The sequence below is a fragment of the Magnolia sinica genome, chromosome 12 (assembly GCF_029962835.1).
Source record: "Magnolia sinica isolate HGM2019 chromosome 12, MsV1, whole genome shotgun sequence".
Classification (NCBI taxonomy): domain Eukaryota; kingdom Viridiplantae; phylum Streptophyta; class Magnoliopsida; order Magnoliales; family Magnoliaceae; genus Magnolia; species Magnolia sinica.
This window is the reverse complement of record NC_080584.1, coordinates 57281028-57291514: the sequence shown is the minus strand read 5'-3', so window position 1 is coordinate 57291514 and position 10487 is coordinate 57281028. Positions and strand designations below refer to the sequence as shown.

The following is a 10487-nucleotide window of genomic DNA, read 5'->3' as shown; positions in this document are numbered from 1 at the left end:
GGGGCCCACTATTCAAAGGTCACCTTGGCCTTGGTTGGCCAGGGATGGACTCCAAAACCTCCAAATCTCAACTCGATACGATACACGGTTTGTGCATAGTGCTCCGCCGAAGTTTCATTCCTCCTTCAGGGCCAAATTCTGGGAATCGGCTGTAGAGAGAAAAACAGCTGCAATAGAGGATGGATTTGAAGCGTAGATGATTGTAGGAGAAGAGAAATATGAATGGAAGAAGGTGAGGGCGAATCGGGATAGGTGTGGCTTCGCACCACGGTGGTCAACCTTTCGAGGAAGGGAGGGTTCCGCACCCAATTGAATCTTTACAACTCAAAAATTTAGAGGAGCAGAAAAACGCAACAATTTTATTAATTTTCATTAAATAAAAAAGACTACAAGGGGTGCCTATTTATAATAAAACCCTATACCCTAAAACTCGCGCCATGTGCGCAACTTATTACTTGGCGACGAAGTAATAAAAAATAACAACTAATCAGAGCAATCTAAACCATCCATGATACTCCTAATAACAATAATAAGCAAAACCCAAAGTACTTAATTAATTGGAATAGTGGTTCACGATCATGAGAACCCATGGTGGGATTCACATGATTATCAGGTCCACTCCAACGAACCAAAATGCAGCCCTCTAATTAGGAGGCCCTCCTTGATCCAGATCGATGGTGGGGCCCTCTTCCATGTGTACGTGCATTTTGTTTTCGAGGGGGGGGGTTGCATGTGCGCGAAATGTCCCCATTAATTCTCTTCGGCTGCGAAGGTTTCGCCACTGGTGAAACAAAACCGCTTTGATATGTAAGGATCAAGTCTCTGAAGCTCCTCCTCATATATGATTGCTCATTAGAGTTAGATTTGCATACACTGCCAAGTAGCCTTAGCAAGCTCCAGCATTACAGGCAACTTTTTCAAGTAATATTAAACTGATGCATGTTCCTTCAAGTCACAAGAAGCTCTTTCACTACAAAATCAAATGATAGCTACTGATGGTAACTGCCATTTTTTTGATGAAGATGGGGAGTTCATTCAAGAAGGCGATATTTGATAAGCATGTGCAGTTGATAATAATAGTTGAAACTTGGTTGCGTATAAGATTCCCATCCACCACCAATGATGGTTGGATATCTAGGAATAGAGATCTTGCTGTGGAATTATTTAAACTGCTCCAATTTTATCTTTGTTAACTATAGTTTGTGGTGCAGGTTGTGGAATGTGAGTTGCTGGTGGTCCCTACAAGCGAATCACCATACGAGGGATGTGGCCCTGCTGAGGTATGCTTCAGTTGGCTGCTGAGGTTCAGGCTTCTCTTATTTTTATGGTCCTTCAAGAGCATTTTTATTTATCATTTGGGTATTTAAATGGGCCCCAGGAATGTTGCCAAAGATTACACAATACCCTTCCAAATTATTAATTTTAATTAGTAAATATTGAGTTGAATCAACTCGATCACTCAGTCAACTCAATTGGACTTGAAGTGAGTCACTCACTTGGGAAGATTTGAACCCAAGACCTCTAGTAAAGGGTCCAATGACTCCATGTTTGATTCTTCTTCTAATATTACTTTTGTATTTTATCTATTTATAATTCAATTATTAAACATTGAGTTGAGTCTAATAAAGAATAGTTCTGCATGAGATTACACTATACTAATAATGTCATGCTAAGTGGATTTAGCCATTATTGCTTCAGATTCTTTCTCCATTCCTGTAAATTTCTGTAGATCAATAATATTCATTCTTTCCTGTAAATTTCTTTAGATTACACTGTACTAATAATGTCATGCTAACTGGGTTTAGCCATTATTGCATCAGATTCTCTCCTTTACTGTAAATTTCTTTAGATCAATAATATTCATCCTTTATAAAAGAAACAAAAAAGGAAATTGAAAATCTTGTGCACAAGCTTTGAAACAAAGGTCAGAGTTGGATGTACCTCAGTTTGCGGTTTGTGAGAGGAACCCATCCGTTTCTGCCAAAAGTCGCAATACCCAAAACACAAATAATATTTTCTTATTGGGATCTCCTTGCACTGAACCTTTGCCTTGGTGTGGCAGCGCTTTATACTTTATTCACATTTGCGCCAAAAAAGTAGAACACGTATCCTTGTACATGTACATTCAGTGTATTTGCATTTGACTGCTGCTTTCTTTGCATAACCTGCTGCGAGGCTACCTTGCTAACATAGCTCTGCTTTTGTATGATGCATGAGTTGGGCACATGCGTTTCATTTGATTAGTTGTTTATTATAAGTTTCTTTACTTTTCAGCTAAGGTATATTTTTTGAATTACTTTTCTAGCTCCTCTGTTGAAATTGATTGACTTACCTAGATTGGATTAGCAGGCTATGGATGAATCAATGGTGTGTAACTCTGCTTATATCATTATTTACATTCAAGTGTGTTAGGTGAACATGAAGCATTCATTTTGGTGTCTTCACCGAATTTGTTTTTTCTGGCTCTGCGAATGAAAGTATGTTGTACACATTGATAATGGTGCTAATTTTGGTAAATGGTCATTGTTCCAGATCAGTGATTATGTTGAGCACCAGATATATCTTCATCTCGTGCCCTTAAACTGGCTAAGGAAATCGATTCAGAAGGTGAGTTCCAGTTGAGCTTGAAGGCTGCCACATGGTGTGTACTAGCTAGTTACAACAATGACTATGCTAATGCTCTTTGGTGTTGCATATGTTGTAGGTCTGTTGATGGGTACTTGGATCCACAGATACCTGTAGTTTCAGATCCAATTTAATTCTCTGTTTACACATTTTGGGCTCAACTGATAATCGGTTCAGATTTAGGTTCAATGATTCCAATTAGTGTAGTTGAAAAGGGGATAGGTGCACTTGCCCCTAGAGCGCCGGAAACGCCTAATCACGTGCTTGGAGTTATGAGGCAATTTTCTTCAAAATTTGTAATAGCAAATAATGTTTACATTACATATATAATAAATATTAATATTTACAGATTTATATGCTGGTTTTTCAATCAATCAAAACCAACACCATTCAAATTTCAAAGGAAAACGAAAATTAAAATGGAGCTAAGACAATTATACAAAATCAACTTGCATACTAAACCATCAATTTATCAAATTAATATTAGTAATCAACTAATCATTAATCATTAATCAAATCATCCATGAACTGGTCAACTACACTAATTACCCTTAATCAAAAGCTAAAGTTGCTCAAAATGTTGGTTAGAGTTTAGACAATCTTAAGCTTTGGATCTCAAAGAAATGAGGAGAGCTGTTGAAATAGGGTTGAAAAACTCGTCTATTGCTAGTTTCATGTTTTTGGGGCTGGTCTCTCTTATCCACATCGTCCCATTGTTAGTTTCATGGTTTTGGGGCTGGGGTGATTTCATTACCTCTCCTAAAGTTAGCCAGATGTTTGGAGAGGTATGATGACTGGGGCTGATGTATGTATGCTGAGAGTTGGTTCCAGTGGAACCCTTTTAGTAGTGGAGGTTGATGGGGGTAAGTACGGTTATTCCATGAAAGCATGCGATGCGAATCTCGATGCACCAGGTATGCATGACTTGCATTTGTTTGAGGATTGATTTTTTTAATTGGAAGCCTTTGATTTTTCTTACCTTTCTTTGTATTATTTCCTCGTCCAGTTCTATCATTTGCTTGCAATTAGTTTGATTTTAAAAAGGTGTGCTCTCATTTCAAAAAAAGAAAAAAAAAAAAGCAAATGAAATTTCTTTTTAAGCTTAGCAATTCTACTTATTATGATTTATGTCCATGTCCTGCTGGTTGAATATTTTTTTGTTATTAATTCTACTAGACCTCATGGACTTATTCACAATGGCTAAGATTTGGATTACGTATGAGACTAACCTGAGATTAGGAATTCACCACATTGCGACTTGCTATCCTAATCAGGTATGGACTCACTTGGATAGAAGTTTCTTGTGTTGGACCCCACAACCGTGAAACCACATACTACCATCCCAACCACAACATGTGTTGGATTTATTTTCTATTTCCTATAACATTGCTCACCCATGATGATATGCTTAGTTGTTTGCTTGTTTGTACTCATGATTCTCTATATGATATGCTCGCTAAGAGTGTTGAACTCAAGCCATGCTTTCTTTCCTTTTTCAGGAAGGTATTACCGGACCAACTTGGAGTGTCTGATGCTCGCTTTGTTTTCTATTTTACATGTTTATTTTTTAAATTTTGGATTGAAATATTTTTGACAAATGATATATCTTGGATGTTAGTATATGTGGGTTATTGGGGTTGTTGGCTTTTGAGTGGACTAATATCTTAAACAAAATATCTTAGATGAGACAAAAAATAATAATGAAACTTTCATTGTTAGAAACTGGATTTGGAGTTGGGAAATTTATGGAGCCCATTCGCCAAGTTCGGAACATGATAATGGGAGATTGAAAAAAGAAAATATCATTCTGTGTATATATATATATATATATATATATATATATATATATATATATAGAAAAGGTTCTATGCGGTTGAGCTCATTGGAACTTCCCCTGTGAGATCGAGCTGTGTGGGCCCCACCATGATGCGTGTCAAACATCAACACCGTGCATTTGATGGGTCCCCTTTAAGTTGTGGGATATCCCAAAAATCAGCCGTATAAGGAACTTAGGTAGGCCATACCATCTAAAATCATGTGAAGACATGCCTAAAACATATAAAGGCACTTGGTGGGGCCCACTTGAAACTTGGATGCGTCTGAAACTTGGTCTAACCCTTCATCCAAGTGGGGCACACATAATGGATAGGCTGGATTTGTGAACCACATCTCGGTGGGCCCAACAAATGATTATGAATGTTTTAATGGAGGGAAACCCCTTTCAACTTTTGTATGTGGTGAGGCCCACACAAGTCACGGATTGACTTGATTTTTAAGCCCTAGGCCTACCATGGAATGTTGCATCTGACTGATAGGGTAGATGTTCAACACACATCATGGTGGGCCCACATAGCTTGACCTCATGGGAAGTTCCCAAGAGCTTGACAGCATAGAACCTTTTCCCACACACACACACACACACACACATATATATAAAGTAGAAAAGTTAAAGGTTGAAAAGCAAAATATAAAAATTTATTGGAACAAACAACTTCTATCAAGTAAGTCACTCTTACATTGGTGGCTACCAAACTAAGAAAGTTTCTTATAAACTTCACATATATAAGTAAAAAGTTACTTATTGGGTGGTGTACAAATGCGCCCATAATAACTAATCTCAAGTAAGAATTAATTAAGAGGGATTAGCTCTCCATTAATGGAATAGGTTCCACCACAAGTGACAGGATATGGTCCTTGCTCTCACGATATGGAACACCAAACCCATCCCCATATTGGTACACACATTGGGCCATCCGTACAAGATTTACAGCAGCATCTTTGAATGGCTGAGGCAATGGAGAAATTGCAACGTCTTTGTTCATCTTCTTCCATATGTCACTAATTCGAGCTCTTATCTGTTCCCGTGCAACAACCTCTGAAGCACTATTTTCGTGCATGTAACACTGGATAGATTTTGGCACATCTCCTCTCTCTAACTCATCCTGTATCAAGAAAAAATATCCGTGAGGACGTGAAAGGCTGAAGAGGACATGAGCATGTTCAAGTAGAGGAATGTGTAGGGAACAATATTAGTTGATCCGAGACATTCATATGGTGGGCCATGGTGGATGCAAGTAACCTGAAAAAAACATTTGCCATTGGATGATCGCAACAGTCATACTATGCCCTTAACGGAAGTGAATGATTCTTTGTTATTGACCATTTTCATCAGATGGCTTGGACCATCTCAGACATTAAGCCACAAACTTTGCAAAGTTTTCGAGATGAAAAACTAATGTGCCAAAAGGTGGGCTGCCCATCTACGTTGCTCTGTCCCACAAACAATGCTATTTCCTCTTATCAAACATTATATTACCAAATGATCAAGAAGCATAACTCTAGCAGAGTCAATGAATTATGGGGTAATTTTTTTTTTTATTAAAAAAAAAAAAAAAAGCAAAGAAAGTTCTAGAGAAAGTATAGCATCCATACCGATGAAGTTCCCAAATCATCACTAAGTCGTAAAATCATTGATGACCATTGCATGATGTTTTCATAGCTCCCTACGCAGTCCAATGCCTCCTTTGTTATCATTTGTTTCATAGACACATAAGCATGAACTAGTATGACTGGCCCTGATACCGAAATCCATGCGTTGTTTAGATATTCATCAAGCGTCGGTGTATATCCGCTATAGTACCATCTAGCTTCCACCAAGTATGCTTTACATAAATCGGCCCACTACATTAAACAAAAATTCTCTATATTACTAGAAAATTTATAGTCCCAAGTAGATATTAGTGATTTATACAAAACCAGATAAAAAATTGCCATACCGATTTTCGTAAGTATGGAATGACATCCAAGCCTTGTTCCTTCAGCGTGTCGTAAGCAATTTCATTCACAGTGTTGTAGAGGGCTAAAAAGCAAATCTTCATGTATTCTGGTAGCCCTTCCATGGCATTAGTGTCCCACCTCATAAACAACAATAAACATTTGAAGCCTGGTTAGATTTCATCTGCACATGTTTACATAAAAACAGAGAAAGCTCCCTTAGTTTTACCTACCTGTCAACTGCCTTCGTAAATAGTTTCAGTTCCTCTAACGAACCATAGACGTCATAAACATCATCAATAGTCGTTATCAATTGACCCAATTTTGTAAGATCTTTCCTGCATTGTTCAAACTGAGGCTCAAACTTCACTCCAATAGACCATACAAAGCACTCCATCAGACGGTCTCTAGCAAAACCCAACTTCAATCCCAGCCCTAGATCCTTCCACCACCTAAAATTTAATAGAAGAAGAATGTCAGTCTATGATCCATCACGTATTCACATAGGTACATACTTTTTGTACAACATACGCTCGTAAATAAATGCTAGTTTGAGGAATTTTGGTCAAACTAGTATTAATTTACGAGAATTAATATTGCCAGCCATTACCTAGACATTTTCCTGAGTTCTCCATGGTATACAGTTTGCATCACGTTGAAATCCAGCTTAGCCAGTTCAAGCAAAAGAGGATTCATATCCTCCATTCTCTCATATGTGTCAATGTACCACCTAGCCTCTAGTCTTAGCATCCTCCAATGCAATGGAAGCTCCAATGCATGCTCTACTAAGTTTTTAAGGTTTGAGTCTATGTTCCCTTTGAGACCCTTGAGATGTTTATACGTGAAAGCCTTGGCCTCATCCAAGGTGGTTTCACCATCTAAAGCAAGGTACGAAGCTTCATATAAGCTCAACATGCCTTTCACATCATTGCAAAGGCTTGTCTTGAAACTACTCGAATCATCCATGAACCTATTAAAAGCACCTGAAAATTAAAAAGAAATTATTATCATGATAGATATCGATTTACTAAGATTCAAAACGTTGGTTTCACAACTAAATCACATGAGACTATATATACCTTGTGGGACTTGATATCCATGTTGCCGAAGCAGCCTAAAGCATAAAGCTGTAGCATAGAGATCCCTTTCAATCAAACCCGCGTTGTTGGGCTCTGTCGAAATCATTTTTAGAGTTTCCTTGATTTCCTTATCAAAATGATAACCCACTCCAAGATGTTGAATACAATCAACCAGCTCCAGCTGATCCAACAGCCCAACTGCTTCTTGCAAAGTACGCCTCACTTCTTCCTTCAGCTTCTCTAGTCGTTCCAAGCATGTATGGCCCTGCAAATAAGACATGTGAACTCTGTAAGATGTATGAAAATCAAATCTGAATAAGCATTCTAAAGTATCTTAGTCACCTTATAATCACTAGTTAATGACTGCATGAAATCGTCATCCCAAATGCTTGGATGGTAATTAGCTGAGCGTCGGGTTGTCATCAGTTCTGTGACTTGAGTACTCACACAGCACTGTAGATTTCTTCTGTCTTTGGCACCACTTGGAGGTCCTAGTAGCACGAGACCTGGTTGCAACGGTGCTAGTGAAAGAGTAGCTTAAGAGCCATCTTAGCTATGCAATGATTAATGAGTCTTGTATTGTGTGACTAACCTCATATCTCTTGGTTTATATAGATATTACCCACAATATAAAACAAATGTTACATTTCTATACTTTGCAAGAACCAAACAAAAGGTACTGCGGACACAAATTAGTAAAAACAAAACGCAAACAGACGTGCACCATTACGTTTCATCTATAAAATTGCTAGGGAGGTCCCTTTTTGTTTTTTCACACATGCATGCGGCAGTGTTAAAAGTAAGAAAGATCCAATCTGCTTTCCACATTGGCCCAAAGGTGTAAGCGCAAGCAGGTCTGGTTCATATGGGCAAAGCCGTATAAAATGATTTGAATGGTAAAAACATTTCGTCAACGGTCAGAATTTAAGACGAATGTTAGGCCTACTAGATGGTCAGATCGGCGTGGTATTTTTGAGTATAGACTGATGTGATAAAGCCCAACGAATGAAGAGCTTGGATCTGCACCACATGTGCCTGTTTCCTACATTTGAGAGGTGAGCCCCAAAAGGGTGCACTCGCTCGACTGCACTAAGCATTTCTCCTGGTGGTAATGTTTATAATGGTGAATGCGGTACTGTTTAAAAAAAAAAAAAAAAAAAAGTATGACAACCACCGAACGAACTTATCTGCAGGTGATGCAGACAAGTGTCATGGGAAATGCTTAAAAATTGATATATTGCTGTAACACTTTCGGAATCGGATTGACTGGTGCACCACATACCACCGAACCGGCTGGTGTGGGTACCTGTCATGCGAAGATGCTTAAAAGTTGGACGCGGATTTCGCGGGAAGTTCTTGCACAAGGATACTGGGTGGAGCCCACTGCAATGTATGTTATAAATCCATTCTGTCCATTCATTTTTCGAGCTCATTTTAGTACATTCTACCAAAATTGAGGTGGATACAATACTCAAGTAGGTCACACGAGAGGGAAAATTGAGGAAAGAAATTTCTACCGTTGAAACTTTACTGGGCTCCACCTTGATGTTTATATGATATCCAAACCTTCTACGAGGCCATTCCCAATGGGATGAAGTGAAAACACTAAAATTATAGCCTGATACAAAACTTTTATGGCCATAAAAATGTTTCAGCGGTGCTCACTGAATGCCCACGTTTTCCTCTTGTATGGCCCACGTGGGTATTGGGTACACCTCATTTTTTGTGGTACATCCTAAACTGATCTCATAAAACGGATGGACGGGGTGGATTTCTCAAAAACATTTCAGTGGGCCCTAACCAGCATCCTTGCAAAGGAACTTCCAGCGAAAAGCTTTCTCAGGAAATCCGCATCCTAAAAGTTGATAAATTGCGAGACTGTGGACCCCACCTTTTATCCAGCTGTTTTTATGAAAAAATACAAACTTTGTTTTGCAACTTAGACCTGCTCGTACGGACAGCGAATTTGAGGACGAAAATACCCCTCCTTTCACGGAAACGGATTGGGTACTCCGCCTGCCACCAGCCAATGGCGGATGTTCGGTGGTCTGTGGGCCCCACCATGATGTATGATTTTCATCCATGCCATCCATATATTTTTCCAGATCATTTTATGGTATGAGACCAAAAATGAGGTATATCCACATCTCAAATGTACCACATTACAGGAAACAGTGTTGAATGAGCATTGACCATTAAAAACTTTTAGGGGGCCCACTGTGATTTTTGTGAGAAACCCTCCCAGTCTAAGTTCATTCATAGGGTCACAAAGACCTGGATGAAGAGAAAAAAGAAATTTCATAATGATCCAAAACTTCTGTAACCCCTAAAAGGGTTTCAATGGTAGGCGTTTAATTCCCCACTGCCTTTTACAGTGTGGTCCACTTGATAGTTAGATCAATCTTATTTTTCGCCTCAAGCCTTAATATGATCTCTCCAAATAGATGGACGGTTTGGATATAATACAGACCTCATGATGGGACCCACAAAAGCAACATAGAAAAAAAAAAAAACACATGGTCAAGAAAGTTTGCTACGATTCTAGCTACAGTTATAATCCATAGCTATACTGTATCGAAAATTGAAAATTTTTTTAAGCTAACTCGCTGGACAATCATGGACGTTTTTGATAATATCGAAAGAGCTTTGATGAGGTTATTTTTACCTATAGCTACAGATTATAACCGTAATTATAACTATAGTATTGAGTGGGGCAAACATGAAATTGAACGGGGCCAACGAGAAATTAGCGGGGCAAACTGAAAATTGAGTGGGGCAAACATGAAATTGAGCGGGGCAAACTACAAATTGAGCGTGGCAAACATGAAATTGAGCAGGGCAAACTAAAATTTGAGTGGGGCAAACTAGAAATTGAGCGGAGCAAACATGAAATTGAGCAGGGCAAACTAGAAATTGAGTGGGAAAAAAATGAAATTGAGCGGGGCATGCGTCAAATTGATGGCTCATGTTTGCCCCGCTAAAATGAAATTGATGGCTCATTTTAAGGCA

At 38.7% G+C, this 10487-nt stretch overlaps 1 protein-coding gene across 1 annotated transcript; it reads right to left on the bottom strand.

The window, feature by feature from the left end:
• Positions 1-5078: 5078 nt before the first annotated feature.
• LOC131220085 (alpha-terpineol synthase, chloroplastic-like) lies at positions 5079-8791 on the bottom strand. The gene is made up of 8 exons (XM_058215055.1): positions 8761-8791; positions 7821-8014; positions 7479-7743; positions 7010-7382; positions 6633-6851; positions 6402-6540; positions 6058-6306; positions 5079-5567 (listed from the first exon to the last, which is right to left on the bottom strand). Exons 1-8 carry the CDS (start codon positions 8789-8791, stop codon positions 5268-5270), a joined length of 1770 nt encoding a protein of 589 aa, XP_058071038.1. The 3' UTR covers positions 5079-5267.
• Between the last annotated feature and the right edge of the window lie 1696 nt (positions 8792-10487).